This window comes from Diabrotica undecimpunctata, chromosome 8, assembly GCF_040954645.1.
Source record: "Diabrotica undecimpunctata isolate CICGRU chromosome 8, icDiaUnde3, whole genome shotgun sequence".
Taxonomy (NCBI): Eukaryota; Metazoa; Arthropoda; class Insecta; order Coleoptera; family Chrysomelidae; genus Diabrotica; species Diabrotica undecimpunctata.
Window position 1 is genome coordinate 23,933,109 of NC_092810.1, and position 25,920 is coordinate 23,959,028.

The 25,920-nt window shown below is 34.4% G+C and overlaps 1 protein-coding gene across 8 annotated transcripts in view; it reads right to left on the reverse strand.

Moving 5' to 3' along the window:
• Positions 1–25,920, reverse strand: part of LOC140447289 (long-chain-fatty-acid--CoA ligase 6) — a 148,358-nt gene that overhangs the window by 51,668 nt on the left and 70,770 nt on the right. For 5 of the 8 annotated variants that reach the window (XM_072539865.1, XM_072539869.1, XM_072539867.1 and 2 more), the window contains exon 2: positions 18,201–18,364. In XM_072539865.1, coding sequence (XP_072395966.1) covers positions 18,201–18,364 — 164 coding nt within the window. Of the gene's footprint in view, positions 1–5,078; positions 5,244–18,200; positions 18,365–22,168; positions 22,263–24,895; positions 25,007–25,920 lie in introns of those variants that run through there. The other 3 variants (XM_072539870.1, XM_072539866.1, XM_072539871.1) reach the window with 3 other exon arrangements.

A 25,920-nucleotide genomic window follows, 5' to 3' on the forward strand; every position in this document is an offset into this window, starting at 1 on the left:
TTTTCACGTTCAGTGCGACTGTGAATAGCCGTTCTGAAGAGCCCTTTTAGGGCGAAATACGTATAAGCGGATACACAGACGCACTATACGTGAAATCAAATCTTAACTGTCATTTTCCTCCAATTATCTTACAGTTTTAAAAACAAATGAGGTAGAAAAAGAACTTCGATGTCTGAAAATAACTGACTTGTGCGGAATCCGGAGAATTTTTTAACTTTTGCAGAATGTCATGCCAACAAACATACATTTGGGAAATGTACCGATAGAAAGGGTTGATAAATACAAATACCTAGGAACCTGAATTTCAGACAATAATGATCAAACAACCAAAATAAGAGCCACGATAGAAATAGCAAGAAATGAGTTTGTAAAAATGAAAACAATTCTGTGCAACAAAGACCTTAGATTAGAACTGAGAGTAAGAGCACTGAGATGCTACGTGTTTTCGATACTGCAATATGGACTTGAAAGCTGAAAATTAAAGCAAGAATACATAAATAAGTTACAGTCCTTTGAAATGTGGTGTTACAGGAGGATGCTTAGAATAGCATGGACACAGAACAAAAGTAACATGGAAGTATTGCGAGAAATGGGCAAAGAATGCGAAATAATAAACACAATAAAAATAAGAAAGTTACAATATCTGGGACACATAATGAGGGGACAGCGATATGAACTGCTAAGGCTGATAATACAGGGAAAGATAAGAGGAGTAAGGAGTATAGGAAGAAGGAGAGTGTCATGGTTGAAGAATTTAAAGGACTGGTTATAGAACTCTTCAGAGCAGCAGTAGATAGAGTAAAGATAGCGATGATGATATCCAACCTCCGATCGGGAGACGGCACTTAAAGAAGAAGATGCAGCCATTGCTGCTGCTATTCGCGTTGCCCACTGTCCCGCTCGACATAATGCCACCACAGCATTTAAAGCAAATGACTGTTTACATACAACTACCACATTGCTGCATCAGTGTACCATCCGTAATGAAGGGCATAGAAATTACTGCGGCGACAGCTGTGTGTGTTTTAAGTTTACAAAATTATCTTAACGTTTTAAAAACAAATGAGGTAGAAAAAGAACGTCGATGTCTGAAAATAACTGACTTGTGCGGAAGCCGGGAATTTTTTAACTGTTGCAGAATGTCACGCACAGATTTTGAATTTTTGCTTCAGAAAATTGAGTCCATGATAAAAAAACGGACTAAAGTAAGAATTCCAATACCACCAAAAATACGCTTGGCAATCTTCTTCTTCCTATGCCATCCCCATTAACGGAGGTTGGCGACCACATTTCTAAAAGTTTCTCTGTCTTTTGCAATGTGAAATAATTCGTCTACAGTCATGTTTGTCCAGTCTCGAATATTTTGCAGCCATGACTTCCTCTTTCTACCCATTCCCTTTTTGCCATCGACTCTACCTTGCATGATGAACTTCAGAAGACTATATTTATCATTCCTCGGTATGTGTCCAAGGTATGCAGTCTTGCGTACTTTTATTGTTCTCAACAATTTTTTGTCTCGACCCATCCTTCTCAGCACTTCCTCATTGGTGACCCTGGCAGTCCATGGAATTCTCAACATTCTCCGGTATATCCAAAGTTCAAAGGCTTCAAGCTTCTTAACTATTTACGCTTTTAACGTCCATGTTTCTACCCCGTACAATAGTTGGGACCAGACGTAACATTCAACAAACCTCAGTCTCAGCGCAGTATTTAGATTGTTGTCATAGAACAATTGCTTGAATTTTAAGAACGCTGTCCCTGCCATTTCTATTCGTACCCTGATCTCTTGGTCTGGATCTAATTCTGTGTTGATGTAAGCTCCCAGATATTTATATTTTGTCACTCTCTCTATTTGCTGTCCACCAAGGGTTAGTTGTTCATTATTTATTGGACTCCTTGATACTATCATAAATTTGACCTTATCTGTGTTGATGTCAAGTCCCATTTGAATGCATTTAATATTTATTGCATCTAGTAAAGTTTGTAGTTCTTCTATACTCTCAGCCATAATTACCGTGTCATCTGCAAATCTCATGGTGTTTACGATTTCTCCACAAATTTAGTGACCATAGCCTAGTATTATGTAAAATAAGAATCTTCCTGAAATATTTCACACCCAAGAGAGCGGCGCCAAAAATCAAAGACGAAGAAGTAAATACAGAATCCACGGAATACTTATACAGAAAAAGAATATCAGAGAAGATCGCTGGGAATGAAATGTTAGAAAACGATAACATCGAGGAAAATTGGGAAAAACTCAAAATTACGTAATTAACGCAGTAAACAGAATCACTTGAAAAGAGGAAAGTAACGAACGCTAACATATCAAAAAAGAAAACACCATGATTTAGAGAGGAAGTAAAGACAAAATGTGAAGAAAAGAAGAAAGCCTTTTTACAATACAGAACACAACAGGCATATAACCACTATAAACGAATCAAAAATAAGACGAATACTTTGGTTAGAAAAATAAAAAAGGACCACTGGCAGAGCTTCTCAAAACAGATCGAACACGACTTCTACGGAAAACAAAAAGAAATGTGGAAAATGATCAGAGGACAAAGAAAAGAGATGAACGAACTAATAAAAACGAAACACATTCGGAAGGAAACATGGGTAGACTACTTTCGATCCCTATTTGCTAAAGATGACGATAATGAACTACCAACACTAGAGGTGATGACAAACGAAGAAATAAATATTCAGAAGGAAGAGGTAAAGGAAGCATTAAGGAAATTAGAAAATACAGAATCACCAGGAGAGGACAAAATACCGAACAAACTCCTAAAGTACGGAGGACCAGATCTGACTAAACAACTATTAAAACTAATCCAAAAATAATAGAACAAAACAGAATTCCTCAAGAATGGAGATCAAGCATCCTAATACCTGTCTTCAAAAAGGGAGACAAATCGGACGCGGAAAATTACAGAGGAATTAATATATTAAACATAACACTCAAATTAACAACCAAACTGATAACAAATAAACTGACTGAAATTATAACACTAGAAGAAGAACTACAAGGTTTTAGGTCGTAAAGATCATACACCGACGCTATATTTATAATGAGTCAAGTGCAAGAGAACTCATTAGAATACAACAAACCGACATATCTATGTTTCCTGGACCTTAAGAAGGCATATGACCGGGTCAAATTAGAGGACGTTATCCACTTATTGTACGCAAAAGAGATACCTCTAGGAATAATAAAAACGATCGAAAATATCTACCAAAACAACACAATAAAAGTAAAAGTGGAAGAAGAACTAACCGACCCTATTGAAACTGGCAATGGGATAAGACAGGGAGATGCCCTGAGTCCTCTATTGTTCAACCTGATTATGGATGAAATAATAAAAAAGTAAAACTAAGAAAGGATACCAAATGGGAGAAAAACAACTTAAAATATTCTGCTATGCAGACGACGCAAGGTTATTCTCTCAAAGTAAAGACGATTTACAACGTATTCTGCACCAATTTAATATAACCGCCACAAATTTTAGCAAGTTAATTTCCTCAAAAAAGCCAAAATTCACGGTTACAACAGCAAATTTGCTAACATGTAAATTGGAGCTGAAAGGCCAGACAATAGAACAAGTGATGGAGTTTAAATATCTAGGCATCACATTATCTAGCTACGGAAAGTTCAAAACTGAAGTGGAAGATCAAGTGAATAGAGCAAACAGAGCCGCAGGCTGCCTGAATTAAACAATATGGAGAAATAAAAATATCGAGAAAGAATTGAAATGCAGAATTTTCAAAACAGTCATCAGACCAATAATGACATACGCGGCAGAAACACGACCTGACACAGAGAGGACAAAAATGATGTTCGAAACGCCAGAGATGGAAACACTTAAAAAAATTGATGGCAAGACATTATGGGACAGAGCTAGAAGTGCAGATATACAATGTAGATGCAAGGTGGAGAACATCCAGAACTGGGTAAGGAATAGAAGAGTAGAATGGAACGATAATATAAGCCGAATGACAACAAATAGAGTAGTAAAGACGGCAAGAGACGGTTTCCCAATAGGAAGACGATCAGTAGGAAGACCACTAACACGATGGAACGACAACTTACTGGAGGCACATTGAAAAACAGACAGAGTCATGTCTAAATATGGCCCGAAAATGAATTGATGAGTACGATATATCTAGAGTCAATAAAAGATATAAGGACAATAAGTCAATAAAAAGAAAATTAATTACTTGTGCATTAGAGGACAACAAAAAATCTCATAGACAACAGTACTACGATAAAGTACTGCTACGACTACAAATATCTAGGTATCACTGTTTTGTACGATGGAACATTAGAATGTTAAACAGTATTTTATGGGACCAATCTATCAGCAAAGAAAATAAAAAGAGGATATATGAGACTACAGTGAAAAGTTTCACTCTATATAGTTCTGAGGTATCGCCACTGAAAGAAAGAACATCGACAACGGTGAAAGCAACCAAAATGGATGTTTTAAGAAGAGCAGCAGGAAGATCCAGAAGAGAAAGAATTAATAACGAACGCATTAGAGAAATGATTGAAATAATTTTTTTTTTGCTTTATTCTAATTGAATTATTTTAGTTTCTCCCATACAAAAACACCAAAATGTTATGTTACTTTATTTAGAAATTTATATAACCGATTAACTTTGCCCTCAATTATCTCAAAAGAGTGACTTTGTTGTATAGTCACCTATGGTTCTGAGCCACTCACTTATCACCAGAACAACTTATCTGGTTGTTAGAATGTATGCAAGAAGAAAAGCAAGAGAAACCGAGGTGGACCGAGGAAAAGAAATAGATAAAAAGGTGAGGGAATGAAACGTAGAAGAGCTGTAGACGGATAAACAAATCGGAACTGCACAAGCCATAAAACTTGAAGCGCCAATAAGAAAAAGTGTGGAGCAGATTAAAGAAAATATATGTGTAACACTCTCACGAGTAAATTAATTTTGAGAAATTTTTGCAAATAACAGTGTTCAGTGTTTTATTAACAATATAAGTTAAATCTCAACACCACTTGATTTATTTAACTTTTTAGGCATATAAATAAAAGCTTGTGTAAACTTACGAACGAATAATTAAATATGCAATTAATATTGTCATGAAAACTCTAAAATAAAAACAAAATTTATCTCAACACAGTACTTTTTCACACAAATTCACTTTAAAAGGTTCCTTTTAGAAAATCCAGCACGTTTTTGATAACAATTTGTCACCGAGATGTACTATTATGACGTCGGGTCGCGTCGAGACGGTTAACTTTCAACTGAACGCATTCAACTACAAAATTATTTCGAAATGCTTGTGCCCACACTCTTCGAAAACATTTAGCCAAATTGACTGGATAATTTTATTTATATTCGTATTTATAATGCTACAAGTACTTAGTACTAGAATGCAGTCTCGTGCTGGATTGACATTTTCAAATTTATCAAGTGATTTTCTAAGTAATAATGCAAATTTGTCATGTGTTTGTGATATATCCCTTGCATTTTCGACATTAAAATAACTATACATGTACATAGAAAACAACACAATATTTAGACATGACAAAACTGAAAATCTTACGTCAAATAATTGGGTAAAAGTATCAATTGTATCAGATGAGCTGTAATGTTCTTCTTTTTCATCCTCTCTGTAAACAGTTCTGCTTGATATATATTCTCATCTGGATCGTTTCAAATAGCCTTTGTGTTCTTTCTGTATCGAGTCTTGTTTCTGATGAATACGACAATATTGATCAAGTTAAAAGTTGCAACCCCACCAGAAGAGTAGTCACAATTGCTTTTACTGTTCAAACAATTAAACTGTTGAGAATTGTAATTTTTGTTTGGACTAAGTTTAGTTTCTTTTATACATACTACATCTGGGCAATGATTTGAGATAAGTCAAAATCTATAAGACGTTCTGTATCTGTATCTGTAGAGTAGGAAGGGCGAGTTAGGTTTCACAGCACTTAGGCCACAATTGACCCATTGTGCATCCTCCCAGGGAGCTGTCACCCTTAGCTCATTGTCCATCCTGCCATTTCTAGGAAGGTGGACAAGTCACCAGGAGACATCTCTCTTATGTGGGCAGGTGTGGGCCAGGACTCGCCGAACGCGTACTCTCGTATTAACGATAACTCTGGGCATTCACATAGGACATGCTCTACAGTTTCGTCTTCTCGTTCACACTTCCTACATAGAGGTGTGTCTGCTAGCCCCAGTGTGTGGAGGTGTTTGCTTAGTTGACAATGACCAGTTAAAAAACCAACTGCCAAACGTAGATTTTTCCTGGTCATTTCCAAGTACTTCTTTGATGTTGACTCTTCAAGATTACTTAGTGTTACCCTGGCAAGTTTACATCCTTTCCCTTCTTCCCATCTTTTTACGGTTTGCGTAGGAGTGACATTTGACAATTTTCGCGATTGTTGTAGTTGACCAACCAAAAAGATCCCCAGGTCCTAAGAGTCTTAGGCCTGCCGCCTTCCTAGATAATTGGACAGCAATGCGGTTACCTTTATTCCTATTGTGTCCTTTAACCCACCTCAGGATGATGGTATTACCATCCGAAGCTTGAGTTAGTGACTCGTGACACTCCATTACTAAACCTGATGTTACACGTGGTCTATTCAAGGTTAGTAGCGCTTGTCTGCTATCTGTGCAGATCATTATAGTTTTCCCTGCTATACCTTTTTGGGTTATCTCTTTTGCGGCTATGGAGATACCAGTCAGTTCTGTCTGAACTACGCTGGCATTTTTGCCCATACCCCACTTTATTCTTAGGTTCAGTGATCTGGAGTATATTCCGCATCCTGAGCCTTCTTTCATTTTGGAGCCATCGGTGTTTATGCAATAGGTATTTGCCCCGTTTGTCTCCATACACTGTCTTGTTTCAATTTTGTAGGGTTTGTTAAAGACAAACTTTGGTTCAATTGAGTCGCAGCCTGCCTGTAGCAGTGGCAACGCATCTAGATCTCGCCGCCAGAAACGAGTTCTTAATTGTCCCATTCCTATATCAAGGTTTGCACCAGCTGAGCGCAGTCGCATCATTGTCACTAGCGCCACCTCTTTGACATATATATCTAGAGGCGTGATGCCAATGATCAACTCCATTGCAGCAGTTGGTGTTGTTTTCATGGCACCTGTTATATTTATGCAAGCCATCCGCTGAATATGGTTTAGTTTATTAATCGCTGTTGCCTGTAGCACTTTTGGTACCCAAGCAATAGCTCCGTAAGTTAGCATTGGCCTAATGACAGCGGTGTAGACCCAGGCGATCACCCTGGGCGTGAAGCCCCAGGTGCGTCCGACCGTTCGTCGACACTGCTCATAGGCAATATATGCTCTTTTAGCTCTACCATCTAAGTGTGAGTTCCATGTTAACTTCCTATAAGACGTTAATAAGACTTTAACTAGCGAGAGTAAAATAATAGGAAAAATAAAATGAATAAAACAGTAAAACACAAAAAGCTAAACGAATAGAATTGATTTAGTGAGAAAATTACCAACAGGAATAATTAAGAGGATTAAAAATTGGATCCCAATCGAACAAAAAGAACAGACTATGGTTGAGATGAAGATAGAGACATAGAGGATGATGTAATAATAATATCGGATAGGAAAAAAATACAGAAATAGAAAAGAGTGACATAAAGTTACTGTCAGAGCTACGACATAGCAAAACTATAAACAATAAGAAAATTTAAGAAAAGAGGAGTAATCATAATTCTAGGGAAATTCTAGTGACGATATTTGACGCAGGGGTCTTTTGTAGCTTTTGGAACATATTTCACTTTAGGAGAAATAAGGCCAACAAGAAGTTCATACTTGGAAGTAATATCAGCCCCATATATTATACTTGAAAATTATGTATCACATTGCTCCGTTTAACGCTGATGCATATGTAATGAACTTACAAGTGTGTGGAGTAACCCAGATAATTTGTGCGCCTGTTTATTAGGAAACACCGTTGCAGCGATTCTGAGCTTATTCAGGCCGCATAATTCGACCAGCAGTTAGCAGCTACCGTTCATAACTCCCTCTGTGCTGTATGTCCTATAATGTGATCAAAATATTCAATATCTTGGTTGTCGCCCATATTCTGTAAGAATATTTAATTATTTCTTTAAATCAAAATATTACAAAATAAAAAATGAGTTTCATAGTTCTATAAATAAAATTTTTTCTTTTTATTATTTTTTTAAAAGTCCTTTCACGTCTAATATCTGCGTCATTAGTCGACCCACTCACATAACATACAAAATATAGGTCGAATATTTAGAGGTCAATCATCCAAATAAAGTAGCGGAATTGGGGATTGGATCCGATAGATTTACGACGACGTCAGGTGGAAAAACTGCGATTTTTTTGGAAATTTTGCGATCGCCGGTGAGCTGGAAAGTTCACCAGAGTGCTATTAGGTTAATTAATTGGATATATTGGCGTTGATATCGCCTAAATTGGATTATCTATTAAAAAGCGAACGAAAGAGAGACTATGACAAGTATCAAGAAAATATTAACAAAATGGTACACCTGTTATCTACTCATGGAAGGATGAATAGCAAGACATAAACGGTTATAAGATCGTTTTTAATTGGTTTATTATGATTATATTGTAAAATAACCTCTACAATTTCTAACAATATCAATAGCAATATCAATATCATCAGCGCACACAGTCTGAGGCGAGCAGAAAGTGACTCTGACCACTTCCCGGTCAAAACAAAAATGAGAACAAGGCTAAAGACGAGACAACCAAAGCAACCCCAACAAGGAAACAGATGGGATATTTCAATATCAGGCACTGAAAGACGAAGAAACATCAGCGCCAGAATTGACCATAGGAATAACAAAAAGAAAAACCAGAGGTTTGACCAGGAGTGCGAACAAAGCTTGCATCAGAAAGCAATCAAGAGGCAAGAGGCTGGAGTTACTAACACGCCCTACAGATGAGAACAGGGAAGACTACAACAGAAGGACTCAAACGGAAAGACTTTTGAGAAGAAAAAAGAAACAGTACCTAGAAGCGCGAATAAAGCAACTGGAGGAGGAACATAGAACCGGTCAGTCTAGACAGTTTTATAAGGACCTAAAATAATGAAGGGCAACACGACCAACAGTCCAAGTTTTATAAAAGACGATGCAGTACAATTTCTCACAGACGACGAGGAGATAAGCCGCCAATGGAGAAAGTATTTTGAGCATCCCCTAAATACAGAAAAACCCACAACGACAGGGCAACAATGACAGTACCAGTTAGCCGAACCTGAAATACCAGGGTCCTCATTAGCTGAAGTAAAATCCGCAATTTCGTCCCTAAAAAACCATAAAGCTCCAGGCCCAGACGGCATACAGGCGGAACTACTAAAAAAGGGAGAGAAAAGCTCCACCTTGAGATATATCATCTTATAAAAGAAATCTGGAAAGGAGAAGAAATACCGAAACACTGGCATAAAAGCCATATAATACCTATCCACAAGAAGGGAGACAAACAAATATGTCGAAACTATAGAGGAATATAGACCGGGAAGGTCGACCATAGACCGGATATTCGTCCTACACCAGGTGTTGGAAAAAACTGGGAATTCAACCGCGATATACACCAAATCTTCGTGGACTTTAAACAAGCTTACGATTCTGTTAGCAGAGAAGCATTGTGGGAGACCATGGTAGAAATAGGAGTACCTGAAAAGCTGGTACGATTAGCACAGGTGAGCACAGAGAACGCTTCCGCACGGATCAGAATTGGCAGCACCACGTCGTAGGAATTCCTCATTGACACCGGGCCTAGACAAGGAGATCCTCTCGCCCCCCTGCTATTTAATTTTGCACTGGAACATGCGTTAAGGAAACCTCAACCACAACTGACAAGCGGATTTGCCGCCCGAGAATCAAAAATACTATTGGCGTTTGCGGATGATGTAGACACAATTGCACAATCCACCAGAGATGCAAAAGAAGTTTTCACCCTTTTCGAAAACGGAGCCAAGGAAGTTGGTCTGAAGGTCAACCAGGACAAGACCAAGTACATGGTGGTTATGAAGAACCCAAGACCAAGGGTTAGACAAGACGTAACAATCGATGAATACAACTTTGAAGTCGTCAAAGAATTTAAGTACCTGGGAGCGATCATAACATCTGAAAATAAATATGAAAAGGACGTGGCAGTCAGGATCATTGCAGGAAACAGGGCATATTACTCATTAATGACCGTACTTAAATCAAAAATACTCTTAATACCAGCAAAAATAAGAGTGTACAAGACAATAATTCGTCTCACAATAACGTATGCAAGCGAGACATAGACTCTGAACCAGCGGAAAACGACAAAATTACTGGTACTAGAAAGAAAGATATTGCGGACTATCTATGGGCCTTGCAGAGAAGAGACAACAGGAGAATGGAGAAAAAGACACAATGATGAACTCCAGACAGTATATGGAGATGAAAACATAGTACGCTACATTAAAGCAAACCGAATAAGATGGGCGGGCCACGTACTAAGATCGAATGACGAAAGACTCCTGAATGCCACATTCTGGGAAAGGCCCGATGGCAGAAGGTCAGGTCGCCCAAGAAAGAGATGGAAGGACGCAGTAGCCAATGATCTACGCAAAATGAGAACACAGCAACGGGAAATAGCTGCTCAGGACCGACAACAATGGAGGCAAATAGTAAACGCGGCCAAGACTCACATAGAGTTGTAGAGCCAAATGATGACGATGATGATGAACCTCTATAATTTGATTTTTTTCTATAAATATATATGAATCATTTATTAATGCATACATAAGATGAACAATTACAGGAGCATAGCGGTCACAACCTCATTGAGAGGGATGCATGGTGTTTAATTTTTCACATGCAAGAAACAATACCAAATTTTTCGCTGTAATAATGGACTATCTAAGCTCTGACGTCACAATGGGCGGGGTATTTTAAAAAAATTTCCCAACATTTCTAATTTGTGTGTATTTGTCCCATAAGAAGTTAGAAAAATGGTTTTTTAATTGTTTGAAGAATAAATAAGGACTTTTGGTTACGAACATTCATTCTGTGCGATTGTTATTATTTGTTGTTCGTGACTTTGTGAGGTAAGAATATCAAAGTATTAAGATATTTACTATGAATGTTCATATTTTAGGGTTATGTTATTGTTTGATTAAAACTTTAATTATTTTTTACTGTATTTCAAGGTATTTTGCTGTTGTTTTTGCTAGATTTTGATGGAAATTGTTTCCCGGTTACTACCTATTCCAATTAGAATTTTTTTAAATGGTTCTACAGTTTTGTATTGGCTATAATTATTATTAAGTAGCTACTGCTACATTCCAGTTAAAGTGAATATTGATTAAAGCGTTTTATTTTTGAGAAATACAAAGTGACTGGTCTATAATAGATCTAATTTGTTTAGGAGTTTATGATAAACATGAATAATGGATTAACGTCCGATATCTCGTGAAACTGATTCGGATAAAACTATGGCATGGTTCCAGTGGGTCACGTGAAATGTCACAGGGAATTGTCCAAGGTTTTTTATGCCGCCAATGAACCTAACATTGTTGTTTTTTTGTAATTTTCGTCAAGAACATCATGTCGCTATATATATACATATATATATATATATATATATATATATATATATATATATATATCGGTATAAGTTGCGAAAAATAGTTTAACAAAAAGGAAAATGCACCATAAGTAAAATAAATATATTAAACAAATGTGACTAGAAAAGAAGTAAAGATCAATCCCTGTATAACAAATAAAATTTCCGACTTAATAGATGAGAGAAGCTTTAAAAAATACTGATACAAATGAGTAGCGAATATTAAAAAGAAACAGTCGTAATAAAATAAGGCACTTAACAGCTATTTAAAAAAGTTTGGAATTATTGATGAGCGAATTTTATACATCCGAAAAAAAAAATTAACTCTGACAATACAGGGTACGACAAACCTCTGACTTTGTTTGATTACGGCTAAGCTGGGAAGTATATAAAAAAAATGTTTAAAAAAAAAGTGATGCATGCCAAAGAAGTTTACGATTTAAAATTATTTTCGATCATACAGGATTAGTCAGATCAACGGAATAAACCAAAGTTGTGTTTTTTTTAATGGAACACCCTGTACATGAAAGCATTTTTGAATGTATTATGTAAAAATATGAAGAGTTTATATGAGGTTTTATAGGCTTACAGTTATTAATTTTTGAAATATTTACATTTTTCTTGGGAAATACCCTGTCATCCCTATTTTCAAATAAAACATTTTCTCGTTTTTTTTTAATGGAACACCCTATATGTTAGTACTGCATGTTGTAGAAAATATTATAACTTTTTTTTGGTATTAGGTTTCATAAACATAAATCAAAATATCAAAGATTAAAAAAAACGTAGGTATGCTAGTAAAAATTAGTGGAATTCATTTATTTGGCTAATAATGAATGTATAAATATAATGGTTAACCTGCTGTACAATTATTTTGTAAATAACATTAAAATAGTGTACTTACTGATTATTTAAATTTATAAATCATCATCGTCACTAAGGCGCATCTATGGAGCGGTAAATGAAAATGGTGTCTGGAGAAGACGATACAACTTCGAACTCTATAGGATATACCAGGAACCAGATATCGTAAAACACATAAAGATAGGACGTCTAAGGTAGGTAGGCCATGTTATGCGGATGGAGCAAACCGACCCAGCTAGAAAAACGCTCCTTGATAGACCTATTGGTCAAAGAAGAAGAGGAAGACCCAGAACAAGATTCCTAGATAACATCGATGAAGACATGAGAAATATGGAAATACGTGCTTGGCGGAGGAAGGCGATGGATAGGGACGACTGGAGAAAAATTCTTGGGGAGGCTAGGACCCACACAGGGTTGTAAAGCCAAAATGATGATGAATCATCATCGTCGTCACTAAATTCACTGCCGCTATCATTAAGTAAATCTATAATCACTGGATTAACTTCACTAATTTTATTTTCCCGGATCCACCACTCTTCTATTCATTTTTCACATTTATTTACAGTTTTGATCCATGTTTCTGGAGTTGCAGTTTTAAGAGCTTCTTGCCACATTTCCCTAACTGCATCGTCACTGTATCCACTGCATCCAACGTGATTATCATAATACGTTTTACATATACCCCAGATGTGTTCGATGGGATTAAACTGGCAGTGATACGGCGGTAACCGTAGTACTTGATGTCCGTAACTTGATACAATTTGGTCAACTACATATATAAACTGTTGGTTTTTCATTACGTTTCGAAATTTCCAGTAACTCTGATTTGAAGGCGTATTCCTAAAAATTGATATTATTTTTAACTAACCAATTTTTTATGCTCGTTACGTTCCACGACTGTTTTGGTGGTTTCTCCAAAATCTCCAAATGGTAAAGTGAATTATCTAAAACCATAACTGATGGTTCACTCAGACTAGGTAACAGTTTCTCCTCAAGCCATTCAACAAACATATTTGCCTTCATGTTTTCATGGTAATCAACAAATTTTGATTTTGAATAAAAAATCAAATCTGCTTTTCTGTAAAGCCTTCTTTCCCCCCTGTATGAAGAATGATGTGTCTTTTGCCTTCGCTATCTGTGTCTTTTATTGATTTTATGCTGTCGTCTTGCCAAATTCTTTTAATTTCACCCTTTGCAAATATCCATGTCTCATCTAAGTATACGAATGTTACATTTTCAGATTTAAGTCTAGTATATTCTCTCAAAAATTTAATTCTTCTGTGTACCACACTACTCCTTTCGCATAAAAGTAACTTATTATTTTCTTTTTTAAATTTAATTCCTAAATCTCGCAACACTTTCCAAAGGCTAGTCATCTTAATTTCAGAAACTTGTCTTTCTTTTATTTTGGCTAGTATAGTATCTAAACTGACATGTTGATTGTTTTCACGCGTTCAATAAAAAATATTGCGAATTTCAAATTTTTTTCCATCAGGTAAGTCAATGCTCCTAGAATGTTAACGAGTTGTTTTCTTGTCTTCGTGATACTCAGTCACAGTAATATCTTCTCGAGAATCTCTGAGAATCTTAATTACAGTTTTTAGCTTACTTTCACTTATCCCGAGTGCGTCACAAACGCGTTGATTTATATATAATAATGACTTTAAAGGTCCGCCATTGTCTTTTTCCATGGTAAAGTATTTATGTCTAGGCAACTTACGTCTAGGCATGATGGTCACTTGAAACCACACGTTTGAATTACAGTATACTAAGTTTAGATCAATATGACAAAAACTTTTTAACTGTTGTGCTTGAGAGGTAAACTATAATATAACCGCTTACAAAGATTCTAAATACATTAAGCAAATTAGCCTAATGATCATTAGGAATACCGATTGTAGTTTGATAAAAAGTTTAAAAATGGTTGGATGTTTCCCACAATTATTTTATTTTTAGTACAAGTATTTTCATTTGAAAATAAAAAAATATATTTACCAAAACCCTAATTTAAACCCGTAATCGCAGACGTCTCAAAAACGGTACACTCTAACAGACATATGGTCAATCTCACCACCACTATTTAAGTTGACAAAATGTTCTAGTTTACTCCGAAGTATTTTTTAACAGAAATTAAAAGTGATATTTTAGTACTTTGCATATCTACTTTGAATATAAATTATCCTTAGCACGGTAGTATTTGTTTCAGAAAAAAATTATTAGTAGGTGAAAGAAAATTACGTTAAATAACATTATGCAAGAATACTATTCATTAAAAAGAAATGTAACAAAATATTCAAAATTATAAACAACGGGTTAATGACACGTATATTTATTTTATAAATAAAAATTTTGTTTTATACCTAAAAAAAAGTGTTAAACATTATGGAGAACACCAGTGCAGTTTACCGTGCCGATTACTACAACGAAAGGTTTTCTGTGAATTCCGTTAATCTTTTAGATGAGTAATTTGGTTGAATGTACTGTATTGATCGATCGCTTCTGTTCCTCGCCTGGGTCGAGTAATGATAGGCCGATTCTGTCCCACCTCTCTCCAAGGCTGAGTATTGATCAGCCGTTCCAACGGTCTTTGGGTATTGACCAAAGATTGTCCTTTGTCTTATCCATCCGAACGCAGCTAATATTTATTTTTCTTCCTTTCTTATTTTACTTATGTATAGAATAGAGGTCGACCCCCAACGAGATAGACAGATGACACAAAAAGAGTGACTACAAATTGGATTCAGATGGCGCAAAATGGGACTAAGTGGAAAAGCATGCGAGAGGCCTATGTTCAGCAGTGGACGTTAGAGGATAGTTGATGATGATGATGATATATGTATAGAAGTAAATTTTATTTTTATTATTTACTTAAATAAATTTTTATTAAAATTCAACTTGTGTTTTACCGAGTCTGATGTCTAATAGAGTTATTCGTTACAAATGATAATAATAATTATAATATATAAAAATAATTACAATAATTTCTTTCGGAACGGTTTACCTCTGGAGATGCTATCATTTCAGTACTTATAATATTTTTTTACATTGGAGAATCTCGTCTTTTCATTATTATGGTATACAAAGATTCTCGAACATTTGATGGTTAATCGCGGGATTAACTTTCTAAATCTAATCTAATCATTTTTCTAAAATAATATATTTATGATATTGACTGTGTGGCAATCCTCCCTCATGCAAAAAACAAATCATTTAATAAAAAAATTTGGTTATAATTGATCAATCACTCTTCTCTAGATAGTTAGAAGCGTTGTAATAATGTTCATCTTAATCCATATGTTTGATCTAATTCTCCATCGGTATTTATTTCCATCCCGTATGAAACGATAGAATGAAACGATTATAACAAACCACCCACTAAAATCTCTTAAACGTTACCGTCACATAAATCTTCTTCAGTTAAAAATACTTCAATCATTGAATAAATCATGTACACTGATGCTGAACACGCCGTTGTTCGTAACAATATAAGCTCTTTAAAATCAGCGCAACAAAACGATCGCGTGAGTTCTAAAGAAGAATATTACAATTAGGTAAAAAAGCCATAAACTTTACATTTAAACCTATTTTAAGGCCTGCGACCCCAAGTGGTATAAATCGATTTTAACCCTGATTTATTTAAGACTTTTTATCGAGACAACACTATTATGTTCGGTGTTTCAAGAATTGTATTCGCTTTTTTTCTCACTAGCATGTTTTCACTCTTATTTTATTACCTATTGGCGACAGAAATTTTAAATAGGTAGATAATAAATATATAATGAATACTTTTAACTCTATAAAAAAGTATCACTGATCACGAGTTATATTGAGTTCCAACAAAGACCTCTCTTTCACCGCACTGTCTTTTTTCTTGTCTCCACGATCTTGTGATATGAAATATATCCTAAATTAATAAAAAGACTTAAGAATAATTTATTAAATTAAAATAGTTGTTTACCAAACTTTATTAGGACAATTAGAAATTAGAGCATACGTTTCTATTGTTACAACGCGTGTCTTGTTTCATAACAGTTTTATTACACTTTAAGTTGGCCTTATAGATTCAGTTTTTTTTATATAAACATTCATCATCATCATCACCATTCTCTTGGCCTTTATCTCTATGCGGGGTCGTCTTGAAGACCTGCTCCATCTTCTGTCAGCATTTTTCAATACTATTCTACCCACGTTTCCGGGAATATTAAATTTAACCTTCTACATTCTTTTCTATTTGTTCTATTATCTTTAATTGCTGGATGATGTTGCCATATTAAGCCGCAACAAAAGAGTATTAAGCGAAAAAGTTATAGAACTGAAACGAGAAGCTGCTACGTTTGGTCAATATATAAATGAAAGGAAAACAAAATATATGGAGTGCACAAAATCGAATCAACATGAGAATCTGAAGGTAGACAACCATACCTACAAATACGCCTCCACTTTTCCCTACCTAGGCTCAATAATAAATGATAACAACAACATCAGTCAAGAAATACAAGCACGGATTCTTAGCGTTAATAAGTGTTTTTATGCATACAAAGACTTAATGAAAAGTAAGTTACTGAATCGTGAGTCTAAGCTTAGAATCTACAAAACGGTAATTAGACCAGTGGTCACATATGGATGTGAAACGTGAACTACTGATGAAAATCAACTGAGAATATTTGAGCGCAAAATACTAAGGAAGTTATTTGGACCAACCCCATGCAGCGATGGTTCGTGGAGAATTAAAATGAACCAAGAGCTGGATGAACTAATGCAGAGCGCAGATATTGTTAGATTTGTAAAGTCATTAAGACTATACTGGCTTGAGCATCTAGAAAGAATGCCAGATAATCGAGCTGTAAAAGTAGTCCAGAGATGAAAGCCCCAAGGAAACAGAACAAGAGGAAGGACCCGGAAAAGATGGATAAATGACGTAGAGAGGGGTCTTAAAACCATGAACATCAGGCAGTGGCGAAGGAAAGTATCCGACAGGGCAGAGTGGAAGAACATTGTTAAGCAAGCCAAGACTCACAAAGGGTTGTAGCGCCATTAGAAGAAGAAGAAGATCTTTAATTATTTAATTATTTTCCACACTTCTCTTGTTGTGCAACCCAAAAAAAATTCGCTTTTTATTAGGTTTTATTCCAAATCTTGTTCTTGGCTTTATTTACTATTTGTTTACTTAGTTGTTTATACCATTTTGGCTCATTCTTATGATCGGCTTATAAATCGATCACAACAATCACCAAAAGTACGCGAATTGTACTTGGAATACATTCGGTATCCATTGTATTCTTCAGATCTGGCTCCTAGTGACACTAGTTATTTAAAAGCCTTAAAAATACTCCATAAAAAAGACTCCAATCAAATGGAAGGTTATTGCATAAAATAAAGCATATTTTTGAGACCAAAAATATATCGTTCTATCAAGAAGGGGTTGAATTGTTAGATAAATGTTAACTTAAACCCCAAAGGGAAACTATGTGGATGAATAACGTCTAGTATTGACAAACAGTTATTACATTAGTTAAGACAGAGGTCTACCGAATTAGTGAACTAGCTGTTCTTCTATTTTGTTCTATTGTGTAAATTAACATGTAAACCATGTTCATTCTTCAGTTATAATAATGGCTGAATAGGTATAAACACATAATTTTATTATGCCTTTGGTTTATTGATTGAACGATCTATTAAAGATATAAACGATACAAAAGGTAGCAAATTATATAAAATAATGCACTCACCTCCTCCTCTTCGATGCATTGAGCTTCCAAGGGAAAAAGTGGTCTCTGTGGTGTTGGGCTCGCACCCTTGGCTAGGTAATACGCCGAAGCTGCTGCTACACCTGTGAGAGCTAAGGCTCCAGCTCCTCCGCCGATGTACAGGAGACATCGCTCCATATTATCAACTGTAAAGAAAATGCTAGTGAAAAATCAAAGAATGTGAAATTGTCGCAGCATTTAATGGTTAATAGTTATTATATAATACAATAAAATTCCTTGTAATAAAAAAGTCGCTTAAGATTACTAATAGACTCAAGATAGTTGGTTGATAATTCTCTTTATTCTACAATTGAAATAATAATTAAAATATGCATTATAAAATAAAAGAAACAATTATATTAAATAAACAAAAATTGATGTTGAGCTTTTGCGGATGATCATTAATAGCAATACAAAAAAGAAACTTCACTTCAAGGGGATACATAAAATTAGTAGATTGTTTTATGTTTAGTTATTATTTTAACATGAATTTACGTCAAGCAAATTATAGATTTTTCCATTATTATTCGATTAGAAATATAGTAATGGAAAATTTACATTCAAACCAAAGAGATTGTAAAGGCAATTAAGCTGGTAAAAAATAAACGTGGTATACTACTGACCTCTCAGAATGACCTCTGAGAGTGAGTAGTGGCCGTTGTGGTGTTTATGGTCCGACTCCATAAATTTCTGGCTCTAGTCATTTCTATTAATTCGTGCGTTGATCTTTGCAGATTACTGTGATGGATTGCTGGTCAATCTATTATGTTAAGAATTTTCATCGTGGTCTTTCGTCTTCTACCTTCCGTTGAATGGTGAGACTCTAAAGAGAGACTCAATGCTATATATTTACATATTTACATTTACTATGTCTTCAACAATTGAAGATCTTCCTGTAGGTAATCTGGATGAGAAAGCTCTAAAACACGTTCTTTTAATCCCGTTATAAGGCTTATTTTCATCGTGTTTGGATGATGTGAGTAATAGCATATAAGTCTATTGCTACACATGAGTTTTCTGAACCATCTGGTTTTCAACACATTATCTGTAGTTCTTACAATTCTCATGTAAAGGAATGGTAGAGATTCTTTCACCTCTTCCTAAACTATGAACTGTATGTTGATTATGATTGTTGAAAATGTTAACTCTTTCATGAATTTTATGTTTAGGAAGTGCCAAAACTAAATCATCCACATACCTTTTAATAAAAGGAATGAAAAAAGTGCAATTGTTGATACAATCATTAATAACATGATCCATGACATAGCTACTTAGAATGAGTGAAAGACTAGATCTCATAGATTTACCAAAAATTTGTTTATAAAAGACATATTAAATATAAACATATTAGAATTATATTGGTATGGAATTTGGTATGAGATCAACTCAGAATAAGATCATAAAACAAGCATGGCCCTACAGTATCTATAGCAGTAATTTTAATATATGATATTGTTTTAGATTCAACGTAAATTGTGGATAATTTTCTATACGCAGTAAAATAAACCAAATTAGGTATCATCGGCGTTCACTTCTATAATATACTTGTAGTAAATTGCTGGTAATTATGATATACACAAACCTCTTGGGAGCTAAATTGACTATTTAGAAATATCAGTAGTTTTTTGGTGTTTATATCTTAATGAGAAAACTATACTGAAGATAATCAATTGAGTTGGAAACAATTACACTTAGTTGTTATTTGAATTATTAAAAAGGACATCAGCATGAATTATTCAAAAACATTGACGATAAGTTGTTCGGAGTATATTGATCCAATAAAAGAAAACTGGATGCATATGGGAGTGTTTATTTGTATTTAAGGAACAATCGATAAGGACTTATTAATATCTAATGTCTTTCTCGACAAACAATGATGGGAAATAGATGTGTTTAAAGAACTAAGAGTTGTACCCGTTTATTTCGTTATAATCCTACTTTTTTAATCAATAACATCAAGGTCTATGTTTTGTTTTTACCATTTCATAATTTTGTTTTTTTTTTAATGAGAAAGATTGGAGAAAGGTCAAAGAAAAAGCTAAACAGAAATAAACACCAGGGAGAAAATTATACCGACAAGACTATGATAAGGACAAACAGTTTGAATAGAAAAACAGGAGAAGTAAAGAACAGCATGATAACGTACTAATGCTAGCAATGTGGAATATAAGAGAAACGGTCTTTAAGACACTTAAAAAAATACAGAATAAAAATACTAGCTTTACAAGAAAGGAAACAACAAGAAAATTAGATAAGAGAGATAAAAGTTGGAAAATGTACCTTCTTTAAAAATAGTAGAAATAGATATTTGAGAGTGGATTTTAAAGTGTCAGAGACAATAAACAGAATAGTAGTTACTAACCGGGCTTTCAAGCAATTACTGACATATTGCGTTGCTTTAGATTTAGTGAACTTAAAACGAGATATCCAAAAAAAGCACAGTTCCATTAAGGTGCGTTTTTGAGAGAACGCAATTTTATTTCTTTGATCTGTTGGGGCGGGGGGTAAATGTAAGCTTAAGTTCAAGTTTGTGGGGTCGCCAAGCTTGTCGCTCTGCCGCCATCTTGGAAACAGTGGTGCCAAGGGTTTTCACGCTGTATTTCGTCAACTAGCAACCCTACAGAAAATTTTATTATACATTAGAACAATATTATAGGGGATTTTCCAAAGAATAATTTTCAATATAAATTTGTTTCATTTTATTAATTTATCTGGATTTTACAGCGCTCGCCATCTTGGAATAAGGGGTGCAAAGGGTTTTCGCACTGTATCTTGTAAACTAGCAACATTAAAGAAAATTGTAGTAAACATTATTTGTAGAAAATTAAATTGTCTACTTTATACCTATAACTATACCTATACCTATAACTTTTTATCGTAAAATGGAAAATAAAAAGTTATTAACAAAAATAATTACCATTTTTGAACGCATTTCCTTTTAGGCCTTATAACGTTTTTCTGGTTTTTAAAAATAAAAAGATACTAAAGCAATATTATGGAGGTTTTTTCAATAAATAATTTTCATTAAAATCTGTTTAATTTCATTAATTTCTCTGAGTTTTACAGCATGCCGAATTTGACCGGATTATTGAATACTTGTAAAAATTACGAACTATTAGGCTTAGTTTTCTATTACATATTTTTTTATTCATGTAATTTATCATTTCGTTAACATTCTTATATTATTATTAATTTATTATCGACCTTTTTCTCGACCACCTATAAGGTAGAGTCTGTAGGCGCGTTTTTTTAAGTGATATCCCCATTAGGCTTAATCAACGGACAATTTCCAGAGATAATATTGAGCATAATTATATATTTAAAAAGTTATTTTCCAGCTATGTTTTTTTAATTTTCCTTGATGGTCCAGACTGCAGTTCAGGATCTAATTCATTATCGAAGGTGAATGTTTGCGGAAGAACGGGAGTTAAAATTGGCGGTAATTCATCTTCAAATTTTTCGATTAATTTTGATATTTCCATGATGTTACTGCAGGTTTTACCAGAACAATTGAGGCACAATGAAGAGCATTTGAGACCTGCTTTTCAGCAACCACACATACGTCCACAGTTTTCCTTGCATCTGAAGAAAATTAATTACAGAAGTTTGGGGGTGCTGGAGTTTTGAAAGTTTTGACTGGTATCCAAATTTTTCTATGCTTTTTCCAGCACAAATCTTTACAATTGCAGTGTTTCCTGGTGCTTGGCGAATCGTTTGTATCTCATGGTGTCAGAGAATCGTCTTTATTTTCTTTTGTACTTAATTTTTCTTTTGTACACTTCTCCAATAAAGCTAGATCAATTAGTAAAGCTACACATTCTTGTAAATCTCTTATTGGTTCTTATTTATTAGTTTCCTTGTGCGGCCATATTAAAAAAAATCAATCAAGAAAATAAAATTCGAATTTAAAACTTTCTAGTCACGTAAATAAAGAGATAAGCAAAACTTACCGACAACAGCAAAGATGTCACTGAAGTGTACATTAAAATTATTTATAATATCTTGGATAAAATCAAATTTTAGAATCATTTTAAATAATTTGGAAAATTGGTTAGAGTGTTTTGGGTTAATTACTTTTGTGACAGACTGACATTATTTTGGTGCGAAATTTTAAAATTGACAGCAGAACTTTTCTTCTTCTTTGTTGTTTGTCCTAACATTACGCGATATTGGCGGGACACTACTTTGACAATTTTTCTAGATAAGTATATTATTGTACTTAACGGCGCCGAAACCAATATCCGATGTTGACCAAAACTGCAATGGAATGACAACCCAGAAAAGTGGAAGACATCATTCATATCCACTATACACAAAAAATGAAGAAGGGATGAATGTGACAATTATAGCGGCATTGCCGTGACATACTCGATCAGTAGAATATTCGGAAAAGTAATTAAAAACAGAATAGAAAGCGAATATAAAGACTTAGAGGCTGAGGAACAGGCAGGATTTAGGGCAGGTAGATCTACTATGAACCCACAGCCTCCTAAATTATACTCTTTCATTATAAACTACACAAACCGGATCACCCAATAAGACCTGTAGTTTCTTTTTATACAGCTCCGTCATATACTTTCAAAAAAACTGTTAGAGATTATTTTAGAACACACTAAATTTTACCTAAATTTACCATAAATAGTACAATAGAACTAGTTAATAAATTACAACATTTTCAGTTACCTAACAACTCCAGATTAATTTCATTTGACGTAAAAAATCTTTTTCCTAGTATTCCTCCCACAGAAACTTTTATTCTAGTAAAAAACCTTTTAGACCAAAATAGTACAAATCCAATCATTACATCTGAAATTTTACATCTTCTTGAAGTTTGCATAAACCAGGACTACTTTAAATTTAATAATGAAATATATACAAATAACAGTGCAGGACTTATAATGGGCAATCCCCTAAGCCCATTGCTATCAGATATTTTTATGGATCATCTAGAGACAAAGATTTCAAAACATCAAATATTCAAACAGTTCTTCTATTGGTAAAGATACGTAGACGACGTACTGGTATGTTTCACAGGAACTAACAGGCAACTCGACCAATTTTTATCGTATATTAATTCACTTCATAGTCATATTGAATTTACAATAGAAACAGAACAAACTCAATCCATAAATTTTTTAGATTTAAAAATTATCAGACTTAAAAACAAACATGACTTCTCCATATTTCATAAACCTACCCATATTGACACGACTATTCACAATTCATCATCCCATCCCAGACAACATAAACTGGCAGCCTATCATAGTATGTTACATAGATTAACAGAAATTCCGATGTCAAAATACAATTTTGAGACAGAATTAAATATCATTAAGCAAATAGCAGTAAACAATGGATACAACGAACAAACAATTAATAAAATGTTAAATCAAAAACTACACAAGAAAGCCCTGAACTTAGTATTTCCACCACCAGAGAAAAAACCCAGTACCTTCTGCTCGATTACATATACAGGCAAAATATCAACAAAAATAGCGAAACACATAAAAAAGAAAGGAATAACACAACACCAGCTTTCAGAACAAATAACAACCTAGGCAAATATATTAAAAACAACAAGAGCCAACATAAAAAACATTTACACAGTGGTGTGTACAAACTTAAATGTGGCGACTGCCCAAAAACTTACATTGGTCAAACTGGTAGAAATTTTAATAAACGAATAGCAGAACATAAAAGGGCTTTCAATAATAGCAAAACAGATTCTACATACGCACTTCACCTTCTAGATCATAATCATTCTTTTAATGACGAATTTAAAATTTTTCACATTCAAAATAAAGGCCTTAAGCTATCTTTGTTAGAATCTATGGAAATCAACAAATTAAAAAACACAGATATAATTCTGAATGGCCAGCTTGAGACAAACAGTTCTCCCCTCCTCAACCTATTTCATTAGAGACTATAAAGTGTAAACCCATGCTAAAAACAGATGCTACACCCACCAAAAAAAGGAAACACGTCCTGAAGAGGCACAAGCCTAAAACAGGACAGCAGACACATCCAATACAGAAGATAAACACACACTCACAAAAACCAACGCTACAATGAATCGAAAAACAGATCACTTGAGAAAGGCAATCAGCCGAAACAGCTGTAGTGATAAGAATTTAAAGTAAATTTTGTGGAAGTTTTGAAAACAAAGTTTTCAGTGTTTTATTGTTACATGAACATGTTCTATTATTTTGATTTAATGCAAGTATAAATTGAATAATAATAACACCTGTTTCAAAAAGATTTAAAATTTAAAATAACAATATTAATCTACATTGACTGTGCTATAAACTGTATTGAATATTATATTAGACAATGCAGGCAGGCTAAGAACGCAAGCGACCGCATAGTCACTCCAAATAAAAAATAAGAAATAAAGCCAAAAAAAGTAGAACCACCACTACTCGGTCTATCAGTTGGTTTGTTAAATGGTTCTAAAAGTAATATAATCTGTGGCGAAGCGAAGCGGAATATAAAAATAAAATTGGTACAAGCTATATAACAACGCTGAATATGTTTATAACTTGGCACAATTCAGAAACTGTAATTATTGTTAGCAATAAAGTTTGCTTCAACCAAAACTCTACTTTACACTTTACTATACATAAATCAATTGACAATACATCAATCAATTATTAAATAATGTTTGAAAAGAAACTTACAATATTTATAGGTTTTAAATGATGCAGATTTCAATTATAGAAAAGCGTGGACCACTGTAAACACTCTCAAGATAATTTTAGAATGGAGTTTGAATATTTTTAGATACCGGTGGTGTGGTGTATCGGGTTTTGGGTGCTGGTCGGTGACTTAAAAAAAGAACTTTTGTTTTACGTAAATCGATGGTGCAGGTCTCTGTGGACTTTGTTAGGTATACATATATGATTCAGTGGAACGTGACGTGGCTATTGATTCGATACGAGCGCGGGAAGAACATTCATAGGACTATAGGACGCTAGTAAATATGTTAAACTCAACTCAACTTTAAATAACCGGAAAGGATTGAAATTTATTAAGAAGAATACAACAGGCATATACCTTAAATAGGAATCAACAACATATAGGTGAAATAAAGCATATTTGAACGATATAATAATAGTGGCAAGGGAGAAAAGAGCCCTGAATATGGTTTTCCAATAAATTTGTATCTAAAATTAATGGAGGCAACTAAAAATCAACGCAGGAAATACAAAATATGGTGGTCAGATGTTTGGAGCTTCAAGGAAGGTAAAACTTTAAAGAAACAATCGTGTGGAAGGCAGAAGAGATATGCGGTAACTTATCAATAAAAAATTACACACAAAGACGGAATAGTGGAATAAAACCATATAATGGGTTGGTCCAAATATCTTTCTCAATATTTTGTGCTCAAATATCCTCATATTGAATCTTATTGAATCCTACAGAAAACTAATACATCACGTACGAGAGGAAAAAATCGTCCACCATACATACCAAAGTAAGGAAGAGAGAACATACAGAGCAGTATGCTCACTCCTTTCCGATAGATGAAATAACAGCGGAAATTCAGAAAAAGGGGCATAAAGTAAGGAACGATACAAATGTCAGACACAGATTGAGCCTTGAGCCATGAACCATTACCATTATTTTTTGTGGACCTCGAGCCTCAAACGAACAACAAAGAAATATTGGAAATAAAGGACTGCAAGAAACCAAAAAACACGTC